Source organism: Solea solea, chromosome 20 (genome assembly GCF_958295425.1).
Source record: "Solea solea chromosome 20, fSolSol10.1, whole genome shotgun sequence".
NCBI classification, from domain to species: domain Eukaryota; kingdom Metazoa; phylum Chordata; class Actinopteri; order Pleuronectiformes; family Soleidae; genus Solea; species Solea solea.
The window spans coordinates 17,350,530-17,369,281 of NC_081153.1; the positions used below are offsets into that span (position 1 = coordinate 17,350,530).

Sequence of the window (18,752 nt, forward strand, 5' to 3'; positions counted from 1 at the left end):
AGAGAGCACAGCTGTCAGTTACGTTTCTGTCGTCCACTGTGTTGAAAGAGAATGGTAGACATTTAATGGGATTATTCTTCCTCAATGGACTCCACTGCTCACATAGACACACACACGTGTACACATAGATAGACACACACACACACACACACACACACACACACACACACACATCAGAGCAGATGGCTGTGGTAGTAAACGGTGACTGATGAGAGTGGTTATAAAGAGCAGAGTCTGTTCATTCATATTGACACGGCTGGACACCAGGTTGAGCAAAACTGACCTTTAGTTTGTTTGGAGCTGTTTGGCGTTTGATTAGCTGCTTGAGCTGCAGCATCTGTCTCATCAGAGCAGCGTGCCACGCTCGGCTACTGTGCCACGCTCAGCTACATTCACACTTGATGAAAGCAGACAGTGACACAAAGATGTTTTTCACAGCAGGCATTTTGACATGTCGAAGTGGGAAAAGCACAGGTGTTCCTAATGACGTTAACGACGGCAAGAGTCCCATTAATTAATTCCATTATTTACACCTGCGTTGCTTTGCTTGATCAATATGTCCAAATGTCACAGACAAACAGACACTGTTCAATGAAAATCTAATTCATTTAATATGCAGTACATGCATTACTTGACAAGAAAGAAAAACAATAACAATACATCTGCATTCAGTGTCTCTGCATGTCACTGATGTCTCAATAAAACCCTGAAATATTTTCTGGATGTAGAAGGGATTTAAAGGGACTTATTTTTTTAATCTTGAGGTTTTTGAGTCAATTTGCTTTGGAATGAAAAGAGACGAGGATTAGTATTGTATCCTCTGAATTTCTGTTGTTTCTAAATTGAATTTTGGTTTAAATGCTTTAAAACAAGATCACAAATGTTGTTTTTATTTTGGACCAAATTAAATCTATTTACATTTGTTTATGTCGTTTTGAAATGCACTTTGTATCAAGATGGACCTGGATTGTGTTAAAATACTGCACTCTCTGTAGATTCTAATATTCTTGCTAAGCACCAGGATAAAAAGCATTGTTAAGTTAGGTCAGTGGTCATGTAACAGAAACTAAACCAGCAGTGTCACGTGATCGGCCTCCAAGGATAACACTAACTGCTGATCAGTAAATAGTTCCTGCAGAAGTAATGACATGTCTTGGGAGGTTTAGTCGACCTGAGTTTAATGAAGATACATCTACGCCTTTATAACTGCAATATATCAAATTTAGGTTTGACTTTTACTTCCAGTCAGCTATATTTTTGCCATTTGAGTGAATATGTCAGACAAAATAAAGGCTTTCAGTGCTGTAAGAATGATCTAAAGCAGTTATACCAGGAGATGTCACTATGACACTATGTCACAGTAAGAAGAGGCACAAATCACAGCAGGAAAGGAAACATACACACAGCTGTCATTAACAGACATTACCAATAATATATAAAGCTACCTAATTTTACCAAGATCAAAAAAACATATTGTGTAAGTCCTGTGACTAAGTGGTCAGCCTGATGTTAGAGAGAGGTGATAGCTACGAGCAATACTTCCTCTCAGGAAGGGTGGACACTTGAGACTGACGATATCGCTCTTCGTATGTGTGTGTGTGTTGTTTTGAGGAATTCTAGGAATTAAAGTGGAGATCCTATCAAGATCCTATCAGCAGCATGTAGAAGACACAAGTGCACACACACACACACATTATAGTATTATTGATTGCAGGTGTGTGTGTGTGTCTGTTGTGTGTGCAGGTGTCTGTTTCTGTCTTAATGGTTTGACAGCTGACAATGTAATTATGGAATAATTATTAAAAATATCAAGGCTTTGTATTAACAGATGAAGGAAGATGAAAAATGCAATGGATTCAAATAGTGGCCAAATACAAAAAAAGTCACCAGTCCTTATTTGAATGATTAATTCCTCAAAAGTACACACATATATTATATTTTATATTATAGGTGCTGAACAACTCAAGTAATATGCAATTTTAAACTGCTATTTCATTTAGTGCAGAATGACCTCAATGTGATGCACCAGTTTACTATAAACCTGCATGTTTTATTGCAAGACTAGTTTGTACTGGACTAAATCCTTTCTAATCTTTGTCGTAATCTATATATAAAGAGCTATATATAGCCTTGGCTTGTTTGTACAGTGTGTGTGCTTGGGTAAATACGTCTTTTCACATTAAATACCAAGTGTGTTTGTTGGTTTTGGATCATACTGTCACCTCTGTGTGCCTTATACTTTATATGTACAGAGATAAGATGATAATGGAGGGATGAGGTCAGGGTCAACATGTTATCTGGTAAAGGCTTAACTAAGTGATTCTGTTTTTTTAGATATAGATCAGATATTGAGAATTACACTCTATATGGCATGTTGTGCTTTCCTGTGCATATACGTGTGTGTGTGTGTGTGTGTGTGTATGTTTGTCCTCTATTTCTTTATGTCCAAAGTATAGAGAGGATGGGTTTAATGTTCCTAGATGGATTTTGTGTCCCATCTGTCTCCACTGTGATGACAAAACAAACCCACATTAATCAGGTGGAAAAGGACCATAGGATTGTTATTTCAGCAAGGATGAATGCTACTGTCGCTTTGAAAATCTGTACAAGCACTTAACTTAATGTTGTGTCGTGTAATCTCAGTTACTGTATGAATGGACAGACTCTTTGATGAGTGTTTAATAACAGGACCATTGTGTCTCTGTTAAGATATTGATCTGGACTGAGAGTGCTGAGGTCAATTCGATTTATGGTAGTGGAGTGGACTAATAGTCAATCAATGTCCTCTCTTAGTGTCTGTGTCACTCTGCTCCCATAGACAAACACGCACACTCTTTTAACACACTTTCCTCTCTCGTTTGTAAAACGTGCCGCTTGAAATGATTTTTTAATCGCGAGGTGTCTCATGTTTTCTCTGCCCTCACCCTCTTCAGGCTAAAACTCTTCGTAAGTTGATCCAGCAGACCTTCAAGCAGGTAGCCAATCTCAATGACGAGCAGTGCATCCTGAAGTTCTTGGAGATACTTGTTCCAGTCCACCGTTACGACAAGGAGTGCTTCAAATGTGCCCTTGGGGTACGTTTCCTCTTGCGCTCACTGTGTTCTCATGTAGTCTGATAATGAGCTTTCTAATTTGTTGTGTTAGGTTGACCCCTTTTGGTAGCATCAGGTTTTGCATGTATCTAGGATGTATCGCTGTCCCACAGAGAAGAAAGTAAATGAATGATTTTTGTTATATTTGTGTTCTCCTCTTCTCCACTCCTTTCCCTTAACTGGTTCAACTCTTTTTTTCTCCTAACAGTCCAGCTGGGTGATTCAGGTGGAGTTAGCCATCGGGCCAGAGGATGGGATCAGCTACCTCACAGATAAGGGATCCACAGTGAGTTTGTTTTAGCATCAGAATCAGGTTTATCACATATTATCACCATTGTCTTCTGCTGATAATGTTCTACATCCTAATATCATTTAAGCCAAGTATTCTCCAGCTTATCAAGGTAGTTGCATCAAATGCAAGTGAAAGCACCTGCTTGAATCCTGAGATAAAGATCACCACCATTATTTGATTATGAGTTGATATGATTATGCTTTTCAGAGTTAACGTCATTTAATTTCTGCTTTCTGTGTTTCTTTTTTGTCTCCAGCCTACGCATCTAGCTAACTTTAACCAAGTTCAGTCCATCCAGTACTCATCAATGGAGGAGAAGGACAGGAAAGGCATGCTACAACTCAATGTAGCCGGAGCTGCTGAGGTACCAACCTGTCTGTATTATAGGAACTCTGTAATTGCTGAAAATACTTTTTTTAGTACCTTCTCTGGCGAGGTTTCAAGCAAGCCGATACCATGCAGCCACTGATTGGTCAGACTGTCGTCACTGGAAGAGACATGAGCAAGACGTCACAAGATTCAAACCAAACAATGATCAATTAAAAATACTTAAAAATCCTGAAGACTTGCGTTAATCTCCAGCATTTAACATGGAAATGTCTAAAATCTCACTATTTAACAGAGGTGTCTGGTGTATTTAGCAACAGCACTGCTGAAAGCCGGCGATCGTGAGAGCAGCCAGGTGACTGTGTCAGACGGAGTCTGTGCTCCGGTCATGCATGAAGTACTGAACAAATCTTTTAATGAACTGATTCTATTGATTAATTTATATCAAAAACAACGGCTTTACAAGTCACTAGTCACTAGTTTGTGTGTGTGTCGCGTATAAAACAAAATCACGGCAGTTTCATGCAGCCGTGCTGCCCCTGACCTGACCCTGTCTAGGTTGAGGAGGTACTATATTGTAATGGAAAACCAAGACTCAACATCTAGACTCCAGATGTTGAGTCTAGCATGATGCCAACTCTGGCCTCTAGTGGACAAAAAAAACGTAATCTGTGCACACCATATAGCATATGTCTGATTCTCAGCTCATATAGACAAGTCGAGTAATTATTTTTAATAAGCATTTATAGTATTGGGTTCACTTATATACTCACTGAGAGTGAAGTAATGAACAGCTGTAAACTGTTTCTGTTTCATGTGCAGCCTCTTACCGTTACAACCATGTCACTGACCATGGCGGAAAACATGGCGGACCTAATAGACGGTTACTGTCGCCTCGTCTCCATGGAAACTCATTCCTTCATCGTCAGAGTTCAGAAAGGTATGAAACTATAGCTAATGTAGAGAAGTTGTATATAGAAATGAAACCTGTGAGCTTTGCAATTATTTACCATTTTCTCAGTACTAAGAATTTTAATATTTTTGTTTAGAATTTTAAAAAGTTCTAGTTATATTTGTATGTATAGTTTTATGCTGTATATACATAATTAAGTCCTGTATACTTTCTTTATATTTATCATGTTGATCCTGATGATGTGCGTTTTTGTCCTCTAGAGGGAGAGAGAGCACTGCCGTCCATCCCAAAGTAAGTCCCATTCTTATTATGGCTTTAGCAGAAAAATACTACAATAATACAGGCAATACAACTGTGAAGAGTGTCTTCTTTCAAAGCAGCATTTCAACAAAGTTGTCACCTCTGACCTCTGTACAACATGTTGATTGTATGTTTATTGTGTGAGGTGGTTTTCCTGTTGGATAAGCACTTTTGTTGTACTGTTATATAGACAAGATAAAAATGAGTTCTTCTTAAGAAACAAAAACCTTTAGAGTGTTAATAATTTGACAAAGAAGAATATCAATTCAGGCTCGCTGGATTATAGTGACATATAATCACTTAAGTCTTCTACCAGCACCCATACACAGTCTCATGTGCAGCTTCAGTCTCGGCTTCAGTTGTTTGGATTCAAAAGCCTTTTGCTAGTTTTCAGTCAGCACAGCTTACATCTCTCTTTGTCTTTCTTTCGTTTTTCCTACTTCTTTGGGTCTGTCCCTGGTCAAATATGGAGATAAGTTCAGGAGCCAAATATTTTCCACTTAGGGTTTTTAAACAATCTCCTCCTCTTTCTCCCTTTGCTCTCTGCCTCTCCTTCTCTCTCGCTCTGCCTGTTGTGGTCTGTGATGTAAAGATAGAAGTAGAGCACCAGTGAGAGAGAGAGAGAGAGAGCAAGAGAGACCACGGCAAAGGCAGAGACATAACTGAAGTAGTATGGGATTAGATTACATATAATAACAGCAGTATTTACTTTTTCATTGTATAGCCCACTTATTTTACATTTTCCAAAGAAATCTGTTGGTAAAAACAGTTGATATGTTTTCATTTATCACTGGTATGTTTGTTTTGTGTTTCCTGAGGGTTAACCTCTGTGGCTGATGTGTGATTCTTGTCTAATTTACCATGTTCTGTGTTTTTTTCCCCCCCTCTCCTCTAGGCTGTCTAACAATGAGAAAAAGTTGGAAGCAGTCAGAAGTGGAGTAAGAGCGATCTCTGTCTCAGGTAATACTCAAAACACATTTGGAGTGGAATGAACATCGTCTGTCTTTAGATGCAACTGCTGTCTCTCTCTGTCTCTCCCTGTCTTCCAACATCTGTTTTTTTTTCCTCGCTCAGCCATTTTTTCATCTCATCTCTCATTGTTCTCTCCTCTGCTGGGACTGCCTCTCCCTTTCTCTCATCTCATCCCCTCTGTCCCTGCTTTCTTTTGTTTACTTTCTCCTCTTCCCCTCTGTCTTTTTTACCACCACCACCACCCTCTCCAAACTCACTCTCATCCATTCACTGTGTTTTCTTCTTTCACGCTGTTGTCCTGTTTTCCCCACCCTCTTATTGGCTGAAGAACTCGTGACATCGACATCTCCTAAGCCAACCAAGGCACGACGTTTCCTCCTCCCCTTTGTCTTCTGTTCAGATTCGCAACCCCATGGTATCCTCAGCTCTTTTTGGAAAGTTAGTAGAGGAGCGTATCCACAAAATTGTGATGTGGACAAATAAAATGCAGGAAAACAACATTGGAAGCCACCTAAAAGTTGTTTGAATTATAGTCTCTGTACAGCAGCCATTTTGACACGTAGCAGAAAAAGCAAACATTTCCACCTGTGATTTTCCTATTCTGACCTGTCAAAACGGCTGCTGTGCAAAGGGCCCATATCTCTGGCTTCTTTGATTACTTTTTAAACTTTAAAAAGGACTTTCTGGAATGTTCTATATTTATAATGTGAACTTAAGTTGCTTTTTTTGGATAAATGGCGATCAAATAATTTTAAGGATGCTCTCTTCTACCTGTATTTGTACATGGTGCTTGAGTGCTATAACTTACGCTAAATGAAAAACTTAATTTAACCACAATAACTGTTTCTGCATTGCTGCATTTAACCGAGCTGATGTGCATTCAAATGTTTGGGAAACGAATGACAAATACAGAAGAATGGAATCTTCTATAAACCTGTAGTTAATGTGTGTTTTTGATGCACGTTTTTGCAATTTAACTCAATATTTAGTTAAGATACTGAGACATTTTCCTTCCTGTGAACTTTAACATACTGATGTGACCAGTGATCAGATCATTTTGAATATTTTTTTTCCAGCCACCCGTCCCTCCTGTTCCTGAAGTTTATCTACATCCTGGTCATATGTATTAATTATATCCCTAGGATGTATTGTTATGTATTACTGAGAAATACTGTTAGCAAATTAGCAAATAAGGCAAATTTCAACAACAAAGTTAAACACTGCAGAGCCAATTGTATACTAAAAATGGATGCATACTGCTACTGATCTTCATTTTACTGTCATGTTCTTCTGCGTTATTAGAGATTCTAACTCAGATTTTTTCCTCTTGAGATATTTTGAATCTTAACTAACTGCTTGCTGACAATTTGGTTTTGCAATTTCTGAAGCTTTTCATCCTCTAACTTCTTTCTCTCTTCTCTGCTCTGCCCTGCTGTCTCTCTCTCTCTCTTTTTTTCTTTCTTGCTCCTCCTCTCCTCCTCTGCTCTCCCGTTTCCTGCATGCTCTCCTGGACTCTGCAGAGGATCTTAGTGGTGATGGTAAAGTTACACTGTTGTTTTGTCACTCTGTCTATGTTGTTCGCTCTTTCTTGTGCTGCTCCATCAACTAACTGCACCCCCCTGGGACAGGGTAGCTTGTGTGTCTGTGTGAGTGTGTGTGGGTTGATGTGTTTGTATGCATTCCTATTCCTTTAACAATAGCTCTGTATGTATGTGTGGTTTATTATGTAATGCTGTGTTATTTGAATGATATAAAAATGATTATTTAAATCTGTTGTTCCTCATGTTTCAGTCACTGGAAACATGTTGAATGAATCACCGGCTGCTTTAATGGGCTTGATCTTTTAGTAGCTACAGTGGCTTACTACTGGAGTATTTTGTTTTTAAAATGTTTGTGTGTTTGTACCAATCTCTATTTGAGATCATTTTTAAAGTGGATTACCACTAAATTTGAAATATGTCTTTGTTTCACCACAGAGTGAACACAAAAAAGCAGAACTTGTAAATTAAGCAATATATCTCTTTAAGGGAATTTCTCCAAACCCATTCTCTCTGTGCACACACACGCGTGCACACACACACACACACACACACACACACACACAGACACACACACACACAGAATCATGCACACGTGTACTCGCATACGTTCATACACACACAGTGAAGTAGGGAGAGGTTTGCTGGATCTGAGTGTGGGTGCATTCCTGGCTATAATGGTCTAACTAGATCATACACACACACACACACAGACATACACACACTGGAAGCAGAAAGAGACCAAGAGTTAGACCAGTCAAACTTAGAAACCATCTACTCTCTGTAGAACAAAAACCACATGAGCCTGAAAATGCACCAACAACAATGGACTTCACAGTTTAAACTGTGAGAAATGGTAAAAATCTTTGTAAAATATTTCTTAATATATGGACGCACAATAGAGCTACAGATTTAAAGGGGCCATAAAAAAGTCAGAAAATAACTCATATGGAAAGAGTAATAAAGCTGACTGGGGAAAAACACTATGGAAAGATTGAAACGATTTTCTGTTTTTAGAATGTGTTTTATTAAATTAACAAAAGCAGATGAAAACCACATTTTGTTAAATGCTACGCTGTGCTCATGATCTGTCTTTCTAGTAAAGCATATTTTAGTAGCAGCTTTCTTCATAAATCATGCCTGTTTTAATTCCTCTCATATACACTATTATACACACTGCACACAGTAAATAGCTGATTAAAACTGTAGTCATGTGTTTCTTTTGTGTTAACCGTGAAGTATGTGGTAAATAGAGTTACTTGAGAACACTGACACCTCTCTTGTGTCTGTCATCTTGATAATTACACCGCTACAACCAGTAGCCAGTTAGCTTAGCTTAGCATAAGGACTAGCAGCACAGGCAGTCAGTCTGTCTGGTAGTGAGAATTTAGATATAGCATCTTGAGCTTGAGAGAAAACCTTTAGGGATACTAATTAGCAGACGGCTAGAGCCAGTGTGGTCGTTCAGTGTTAAAGCTAAGCTACGCTAACTGCCTCTTGAATGTAGTTTCATCTTTACCACACCAATGGGAGAGTGGTATCCAATCCCACATCCTACTCTTTATTTCCCAGTGCTTGTTATTAAAGGTCAAACAACTGATAAAAGCAACAAACTAAGACCAGCCTCATTTAAGATGAATGGCTGTAACTGGCTTGGTTTTAGGAGAGATGGAAACCAGTTGAAGTGGGAGGAGAACCAGACACTTGCTAAGTCTCAGCAAGAAAGCATCAAAGTACTACTTTGTCAAACATACCGTCAATACAGATTTCATTTTCAGATTCATTATCACTGGCAATTTTCCAGTGTTTTTATTCCTCGGTAGAGCTTTCTCCTAGCTTATTCTACATGGCGGGTTGTGTGGAAATATCTTGAGAAAATCATCAGCCACTTAGAGAAGGATTCCAGATCAATTTGGGTACGTGTTCCCACAGAGCCTGATAAATCCCCACTAGAGTGGCAAGGAAGGCAAGGCTGTTTAGGACAGCAGATGTTTGACTCTGGTTTCCAACAGCTGAGTCTGCACACTGATTTTATTTTAAACACCGCCATCTGGTTGGGATAGACTCGGTCCATCTCTCTCTGTCGTTTTCCTGCTGGCAGTTTTCTTGGCCTATCTGTCTGACTCTGTGTACACTTGATCCTAAACGCTGCCATCTGCCTACTTGATGGCTACACACTCTATTTCTTTCTCTTCTCCCGTCAGTCTCTCCCTCTGTTTCCTTTGGTCTTGTCTTCTTGTCCTATATTTTACTCCCCACTTGTCTCCCTTGAACTCTCTTCTGTCTTAGTTTCCATCCCCACTGCAGCTTCTCCCTGCACCCCAGCGGCTCTTGCACAGACAGATATGCACAACACATGCTCAGCTGACATTCTCTGCCAAGTGTGTGTGTGAGTGAGAGAGAGAGAGTGAGTGAGTGAGCGAGCGAGCGAAAGAGAGAGAGAGGGAGAGAGGAGCTACGTGGGTGTTGGTTTGCAGGAGTTGTCAAAACACAGTTTGTTTTAAGAGTTAGCGTCTTTGTGTTAAGGTTTTTGTGGAGTTTTATTTTTTGTCGGACCGTTCAGGGAGCTTTTGTATCATAGTGGACGTACGGTAAATCGAACCACATGTGCACCTTTGTTTTATTGTGTGTGTTTTTTGACCGGTATGTGTTTTCTTTTGGTTTTCATGTAGTTTTATTTGAAACCATGTGTGTTTGTGTCATGTTGCAGAGACTGATGACTATGCAGAGATAGTCGATGAAGAGGACACGTACACCATGCCCTCCAGTGAGTAACTCATATTAACTAAAATTCTTCTTAAGAAACTCAGTTATTTTATTCTTCTGTTTCACTTATTTAATGACCTATAAACTAACTGATATGCTGTTATTCCTCTGTAAAATGTATGCTCTCAAGCAAAGGTTAATTTGCTTCTGCTGTGTATGGTAATAAAATGAGTGTGGTGTGAATCTTTTACAAGAAACACACGTACAAAGAAGCTGCTTTAAAGCACATTTTTGGCTTGGTCCAGCGGCTTGCTGTCCTTTATAAACAGTTGAGGTCACAGAGGCTACAACTCATACTCAAACATATGGTTCATGGAGAAACATTACATCTGTCAAATTCATTCACATGTTAGTCAAAGTCCTGAGTGTGCTGTTGAGTTTGCCTGTGGCCCTGTGAGTAACGGAGGTTTTAGCCTCTGTTTAAATACATTATAATTAGATGTTTACTTATTTGAATCAGTGGACAGTTCTGTCCATAGTCCTTTTCTATCTCAACCTGTCTTGCTTTATTTATCAAGCAAATAGCTTTTTTTGTTCCCTCAGCAGCAGACTTCCTCTCGGCAGATGTCTGACATACAGTATTTCCCTGCTCTGTGACTGAGTTTGTTCTGTCTGCTCTGTGTAAAAAATAAGCTGCATAACAGTAGTAGCTTTACAGCAAACCTATGCTTTTACTTCTGTCATCGTGTGTCAGTGTCATTAATGTTTACGTTAGTAACTAACTATTAACTAAACATTTTAAAGCATTACATAGGTCTGTTGTCTTTATTTGTATATATGTGTGTGTGTGTGTTCTCTGAGCTATTTTCAATCTTAAAGCTGCTGTCTGGCTCTGTGCCCTCTCTTCATCTCTCTTTCTTCCTCTTTCTCCCATCGCCAACACAGTGAGCTATGGAGTAGTTGAAGGTAAAATTGCTTGTCTGTGTCTCGTTCTGTCCAACAACGAGCCTTGATATTTTTAAATTATGAATGTTTTTAAATGTTTTTCTTTGCCGGTTAGGTCTAAATTATAGGAGCAAATTTGCTTTAAATTATTTTGTTAATTTAATCTGAGCAGTACTTGTATGAGTAACTGTATTATTAGCTTTTTTTGGGTTGGGAACCAGTAAAAGTTTTTTCTGTGACTGAGTGCCTGGCAAAGAAAAAATACAAAGACTCAAGGAATCTAATATCCAGTTTGTTGTTGACTTGTGGTCGTTGGTGTTTTGGGAGTCTGCAGTCCGCCTGGCTCTGGAGTTGGAAATAAAATGGAGAGCCAGTCTATAAACAATGCAAAATGTGGATTATTTGCATTGTATATTGGCTTAGTTCTCATTTTTACCATCATGTCTGTATTTTGATTGAGTGTTACAGACATGTGTTTCCTTTTTCTTAAGTTCATTGTGGGTTATTGTAATTTCAAGCAGTATTTATTTCCCAGTGAGTAAATTTGCCGTATGGATTGATTACATTTAATCTCTACAAAAAGGAATGTGCTTGAGCAATGTTGCATTTGTTATTTTACTTTGTTTATGTGTTGTTTGAGTCAAAGAGAGTGATTTTATTTAGCCCAACAGATAACTAAACATTTACAGTACAAGTTCATGATGGTCAGTGTCTTACATAAACTTCTTGAAACTTAGTTTTAAGTTTGGATGGTCGACGGCTGACATTAAAAGTCCTCTGTAGAAATATTTATTGGGCTACTCAACAAGACGGGAATATTTACAACACATGAAGTGTGTGGATGTCAGTTGTGAAAAGTGTTAATTTAAATTCTTTTTGACGTACTCTAAACTGTGTATGAAAGGTTTTCTGCCAAGCACAGACCAAAGTGAACACACTCCAGTGCATCTGTTTACTTACAATTGGGCCTTAAAAGTCTGCGACCACTCTCAGACTTTTGGATTCCACTGTTAGTCTGTTGCATATTTCTCTGAAAAGGATCCAAGCCCAGCCAGGCTGCTCTCTCTGTTTCACAAATGGGCTCTCATTGTTTACATGTATAGAGCACTACATGTTATTATTACCTCAATTAATTATCGCAGTAATAACGTGGAAGAAGTGGTTGTTTTCTTGTGGCCCTTCATCATAATGGGCCTCTTATGTGCATGTGAACAAAGTGTTTATGAATTCATTGTCTATGTAGTGGCATCTTTGTATGTTGATGTGTTGTTGTGTGTGTAGAGTTAGAATGTAGATGTTCTAGGATTAGGAATTTACTCTCATATTTTGGGATTTACCCAAAAAAGACAACATTTTGACATGGAAATCATAATGATAATTATATTTATTTGATGTATTGTTCTTTGACTGACACCATTCACTTTGTCTTCTTCTGGGAGATGTATGTCAAATGTTAACGTATGTCACTCTTTTCACTTTCTTACTCTTTCTTCTTTTCCTCCCCCTCTTTTAGCTCGGGACTATGAGATCCAGAGGGACAGGATAGAGTTGGGCCGCTGCATTGGTGAGGGTCAGTTTGGAGATGTGCACCAAGGAGTCTATAACAGCCCGGTATGTAGACATGAAACAAACATTACATGGAAGGAGGGAGGGACAAATGTCAAATGACCAACTGTGTATGTAAATACATGCTACATTAAGGCTGTGAAAGCCCACATTGCTGTTGACTCAAATTAATTCATCACTTATAAATTCCTGTTTTCAAATTTGAAGCTTTTTTTTTTATTATTTATTATTGATCTGCTCTGCACAAATGACATCAGTTGCACATCTGGATTTTTCCTCTATGGCTCTTCTATTGGTTTCTAAAATAGTTTTCTGTAGTAAAATTTGTTCCATGTTCCTGTTCCATCTGACCTCAGGCTTCAAGGACAGAGGATGTCTCTATGTATACTGTTAGTAAAGTCAACTAAGGCAAAATAATTAGTACATTTAGAATTTATAAATTAAATTGATTTGATTTATTGCACAAAAACTGCATATTTTGTAAATGAGAAGAATTTACTGCAAATATTGTATGTTTATTAGAACGTATTGTATATGTAGCAATATTATAAGTATATTATTCTTGCCAATCTGCTAACTTAAGTATTGTGTGTTGTTCAGGACAAACCAGCTCTACCTGTCGCCATTAAGACCTGTAAGAACTGTACCTCAGACAGTGTCAGAGAAAAGTTCCTTCAAGAAGCATGTAAGACCATTGTGTTTTCCAGTGTGTGTTTCTAAGTGTGTATCGTCTTGAGTCATCTGAAAACTGTGAGTCATTTCATGTCTTCTGGAGTTCACTGTGTGTCTTTTTGTTTTCCCTGCAGTGACGATGCGTCAGTTTGACCATCCTCACATTGTTAAGCTTATCGGGGTGATAACAGAGAACCCGGTGTGGATCATCATGGAGCTCTGTACTCTCGGAGAGGTACGATTCAGGCTCCTTGTGCCCTTTGTGTGTATGGTAATGCGTTTCACATCTGCTCTGTTAAAAAGGAAGCTGCAACAAAGACCAGAAATATTCTTGACCCGCTGTCAAGAATATTTCCATTTCATTTCAATACAGTGCTCAAAGGATTGATACAGTATCACACCATGAGTTCTCCCTAAGTTAATATGCTCTAATTGTAAATATGTGGGAACACATGTTGACATAATATGTGTATTGTCCACACTCAAAACCATGTCTCTCAATAATAAGTGTTGTCCATCGGTCTCTTTCTCTGTCTGCAGTTGCGTTCATTCCTTCAGGTGAGGAAGTACAATCTGGACCTGGCCACTCTCATTCTGTTTGCCTACCAGCTCAGTACAGCGCTGGCCTATCTGGAGAGCAAACGCTTTGTTCACAGGTAAACATATACAAACAAAAGTGTAGAAAGATCCTGAGTGAGGAATAACTCTGGGTTTAGATTTTGTTTTCATTCTATTTACTACCAAAGATGGTTAACACCAATCCGCCAGATCAAATATGTTAATACTCTGTATGATCACTTATGGATGCAGTCTTTTTTTCTTTACTTTGACATCTTTTTCATACACAGTGATCAACAGTGTGCTTGTCTTTTGCTTTCATAGATATTTAACATCAAATTAATGACATGTACCAATGATTCAGGTCTAACCACAGTACTTTTTTCCTCTCATAGGGACATCGCAGCCCGTAATGTGTTGGTCTCATCAGTGGACTGTGTGATGCTCGGAGACTTTGGTCTGTCACGATACATGGAGGACAGCTCTTACTACAAAGGTAGTGAAACACCACCCATGACCTCATACAGTGCTCAGCTGTGCCATTACTCAGAACACCCATTTATTATTATCTTAATGTATTCAGTACATTTTTAATATGCCGCCCATGCTAACACAATATTTTGCTTGTGCTGTACCATCACCTGCTGGTGACTCAAGGCTACTACAGTTTTCAGAAAGCAATGGCCTACCTGAGATTTGATTTAAGCACCTATTACATTGTAATTGGTGGACACAATATTGACGGATTATGTCACACACATGTATTGTCACTATAATAACTAGTTAATGGATGATGTTGAATCTGAAAGAAATTGAAATTGGTGGTCATATGCGTCCGTCTTTGTTTCAGCTTCTAAAGGTAAACTTCCTATCAAGTGGATGGCACCTGAATCTATCAACTTCAGGAGGTTCACTTCAGCCAGTGATGTCTGGATGTTTGGTAAGATCATTTATTTATTAACTATGGATTTTATTGGAATAAAAACTAATTCAAATTGGTGGTGAAATTCATGTAGGTATCTTCAAACCTGACACTCTTGACGCTTGTGACAATCGCCATGCTATTTGTTTCTGTGTTTCTGCAGGTGTTTGCATGTGGGAGATCTTGATGTTCGGCATCAAGCCCTTCCAGGGAGTCAAGAACAATGACGTGATTGGCAGGATAGAGAACGGTGAGCGACTGGCCATGCCTCCTCAGTGCCCACCCACACTCTACAGTTTAATGACCAAATGCTGGTCATATGACCCGAGCAAGAGGCCACGGTTCACTGAACTCAAAACACAGCTCAGGTAAGAATCGCACATGCTTGCAGTAGTAATAAATATTTATTTATCGTAAGCACTGTATCTGTTGTGAATTTACTCCCCTGCATGTCACATCTTGTTGCATTCAATGGTAGCATGTGTTAGCATATTTTCTTAATTGTTAGTTGATCATATATTTTATAGGGCTGTCAAACAATATTTTTTTTCTTAGTTGTAATTAATTGCAAAACTTGTGAATGTGGTTTTTAATGGCGTTTAATGCAGTTTTACAAAAAACAGGAAATTGTGAAAGATGGAGAATGATGAGTCCTCCCTTTTAATTAGGAATAAAGTATATTGTGGGTGCTTGTGGTTTATTTGTTTAGCACCATACTGGAGGAAGAGAAACTTCAACAAGAGGAGAGACTTCGAATGGAGATGAGAAGACAAGTCACTGTGTCCTGGGACTCTGGAGGGTCTGACGAAGCGCCGCCTAAAGTATGACTTCACTAACTTGTTGTTTTCAGATCCTTGTCTTTTATCTATATTTCAGTTAGTGTTTTTTTGGAATGAGTAGAAAACATAAACTGTTATCTTTGTGTTTGCAGCCCAGTAGACCAGGTTACCCCAGTCCTCGCTCCAGTGAAGGCTTCTTCTCCAGCCCCCAGCACAACCACTTTCAGGTAAAAAAACAACAAAAAACATTCATACATGGAAAAATTGTACAGTACAGTATACTCAGTATACTATAATCTATGTGCAATGTACATTATTCCAATTAGGTCACATAACAGTATTGATCATTTTAAAATGTCAGGAGCAGTTTGGAGATTAATTAAGTTTGTCAAAATGTACGTACTTTTTGTTCTTTATCTGACAGAAGAATATATATCCTGTTAGAAGCTGAACACTCTCTGAGCAAGCTCCTTAAACTCTAGTAAAAAGGTCCAGAAAATAATGAAAAAGATATTTCCTCGTCGTTTGACTTTGAACTGTCAATTTAATCTTAGTGTCCTGGAATTTCCAGATTGAAACACTATCACAGTAATCACAGTAAAGTCAGAGTCAAGCTGAATCTGGAAGACAGAGAGCGTGTGCTGCACACGTCTAAGACACAGAGAGACATTCAGTGCAGCCACTCGTCTCCTCATAAAACGAGCAGACAGCAGGCATTTCCTGTAGTGCAACACACACACACACACACACACACACACACACACACAGACATAAATGCTCTTCTTCAGCTTTTATAGTAATAAGCTTCTCTTTCTCTTGCTCCTGTTTCCTTATATGTATAATATTAACTGCTGTGTAACTTAAACTTGATCAAATAGAAACATTGTAATTGCACAATAAATCATAAACCTTGTATAAAACAAGGAGATATATAATACGCCAGGTTTAGCAAAAAAACCTGCAGTCTTTGCACTTCTTTTTGCAGTTCTTTCAATGTTTGTTTCTTTATTTTTCTCTTTAATCTCTCTTTGTTTTCTTTCATTGTCTGTCCACCACCAGCCATCAGCCCATGGTGGAGTAGGAGGCAGCTACCCTCCTGCAGAGTCCTGGAATCAACTCAGACCTGAACACACTGCACTGTGGAGCCCTAACATGGAGGTACACATTCACACACACACACACACACACACTCACACAGATTAGATTGCAGATTGTAAATCATGTCATTTCTATCTGTTCTGGCTGCTCTAAAAAGAATGCCAGCGTAAGATGGAGGCCTAACCTTAAGATACTTATAAAAGGCTCATTATAAGGCTAGGAAAACTTTTATAAATTTCATAAACCACTTATTTTTATTCAACATAGCAGGTTATTTTATATTAGTGAGCTGCTGGCAAGTTATTTTTTCAAGCAGACCACACAGATGTCTGTGCAGGAGGATAAAGTAACAACAGTCAGGAAAAAAAGGTTATTTGAACCCTGAAATTGTTTCATTAGCTCATGTTTTTAAGTTCACGGCTTGATCAGTCATTTACCTGGAAATAAAGATTGATGTGCTTCCTCATATTGCTGACATAAACATGTCTATCCAGCATTTCAACAAAAATCTTAAACAGCCGTGTTTTCTTCAGGAAAGTGGGTGTGTTGGCCATGCTCTGATGGAGGAGAGGCTGATGATGCAGCAGCAGCAGATGGAGGATGACCAGCGATGGCTGGAGCAGGAGGAAAGCTTCATGGTAACACTCCCGCACACATGAATATCACATAAATTAATAATACAATAACAAAAAGCCCTGGATCTTGTGTCGTAAATTGTAGTTATCATGACTGATACCATATTTCATTAAAAACAACACGTCTGATGTAGAACATTGATTTCATTTGCACTTTTTCCACACAGTGAAGCATTTCTGCGTGTGTCATTGTTGCCAGATGAGCAGAAAAATATCTTTTTCAGATTTTTGAACTGGTTCAGTCCTGTTTGATTTATCCCATCAGACACTGAAATATCCAAAAAAAGGGGGAGCCAAATCCCTGCCTCAGCAAAACCAAGTCTGTTTTTCTTCTTTCTTCAGATCAGGTTGTTTGTTTCTCTTGATTTGATGGATTGTTTTAATTTTTGAGGCCTGGGTCAGGAGTGCTGAAACGAAGCTTAAGACTGTGATGCTCACGCTCTGTATCTATCATCATATAGTATTTAGTTTCATCTTCATTCTTCACCGATATGTCCGATGCCTGTCAGTTTGCTGTGTTTGGAAGGCACATGTATCGCTTTTCAGAGCATTTCTAATTCAATTTGAATACAAAATGGCTGCAATTGCTCAGAGGCCAAATCACCACCAGCTTCAGGACTAATATATTCCTACTAAACTGGACTCATGAGGGGAAACATCCCTCAGAGGAGTATGGAATATCACATTACTTCATGACCTCTTCCTTTAATTGAAAGCCTCATTATCAGCCACATCTAAAAGGGACTAATACGACCCGCGGGTTTCTTTCCATTTCCCTGGATGTACCAACATTTTAAGACCACAAGTCCACTTCTTACAAACGAGAAGGTCAGTGTGGTGTATTCAAAGTCTTTAATCTGATAATAGCATGGATCCAATAACTGGAATTAGAGCCATAGACAGAAATAAATATCCCTGGCACTCAGCTGATGTAACCATAAAGACAAATGTGCAGTGTGGATTTTATAGTTAAAGGAGCAAAAATGAACAAGGGCAACAATAACCCTCCTAATTACAAAAATATCATGCATAATATGAAGTACTTGTACCACCTGACCGAGCGTTGGTGGGGAAGGTGTATTATAATTGGGTTATAATGCTAGATAATTGTTTCTCCACTTTCTCCCTTGAGATCTGATCTCTGTCCATCTCACTTGTCACTTGTGCTGGACCAACAAACAGATGGCAGTCAGCTGTGAAGGCCAGTTCTTTTCACTTGCTTTTCAAGTGGGCGTGTTTTTGATGACATGAATGTTGCTCGCTGTATCCCAGCTCTCACAGTGGTTCAAATATATACTATTACCCATGTAGTTGTTAAGTGTGGATGGACAATACAACAACTGAATTTACACTACAGTGTGGTCACAACAACAACACATCACTGACTACCTCTGGATGTGGTTTAGCCAAATCCATATTTCTCCCTAAAAATATTTC

General features: G+C 38.7%; 1 protein-coding gene across 11 annotated transcripts in view; it reads left to right on the plus strand.

The window, feature by feature from the left end:
* Positions 1-18,752, plus strand: part of LOC131447157 (focal adhesion kinase 1-like) — a 54,029-nt gene that overhangs the window by 28,879 nt on the left and 6,398 nt on the right. For 3 of the 11 annotated variants that reach the window (XM_058618671.1, XM_058618666.1, XM_058618664.1), the window contains 21 exons: positions 2,934-3,074; positions 3,301-3,378; positions 3,641-3,748; positions 4,534-4,651; positions 4,885-4,915; positions 5,820-5,884; positions 6,225-6,311; positions 7,417-7,434; positions 10,145-10,201; positions 11,086-11,106; positions 12,599-12,696; positions 13,252-13,336; positions 13,458-13,558; positions 13,864-13,979; positions 14,277-14,377; positions 14,732-14,821; positions 14,967-15,171; positions 15,513-15,624; positions 15,735-15,809; positions 16,642-16,740; positions 17,214-17,318. In XM_058618671.1, coding sequence (XP_058474654.1) covers positions 2,934-3,074; positions 3,301-3,378; positions 3,641-3,748; positions 4,534-4,651; positions 4,885-4,915; positions 5,820-5,884; positions 6,225-6,311; positions 7,417-7,434; positions 10,145-10,201; positions 11,086-11,106; positions 12,599-12,696; positions 13,252-13,336; positions 13,458-13,558; positions 13,864-13,979; positions 14,277-14,377; positions 14,732-14,821; positions 14,967-15,171; positions 15,513-15,624; positions 15,735-15,809; positions 16,642-16,740; positions 17,214-17,318 — 1,911 coding nt within the window. Of the gene's footprint in view, positions 1-2,933; positions 3,075-3,300; positions 3,379-3,640; positions 3,749-4,533; positions 4,652-4,884; positions 4,916-5,580; positions 5,718-5,819; positions 5,885-6,224; positions 6,312-7,416; positions 7,435-9,889; positions 10,026-10,144; positions 10,202-11,085; positions 11,107-12,598; positions 12,697-13,251; positions 13,337-13,457; positions 13,559-13,863; positions 13,980-14,276; positions 14,378-14,731; positions 14,822-14,966; positions 15,172-15,512; positions 15,625-15,734; positions 15,810-16,641; positions 16,741-17,213; positions 17,319-18,752 lie in introns of those variants that run through there. The other 8 variants (XM_058618665.1, XM_058618667.1, XM_058618668.1 and 5 more) reach the window with 8 other exon arrangements.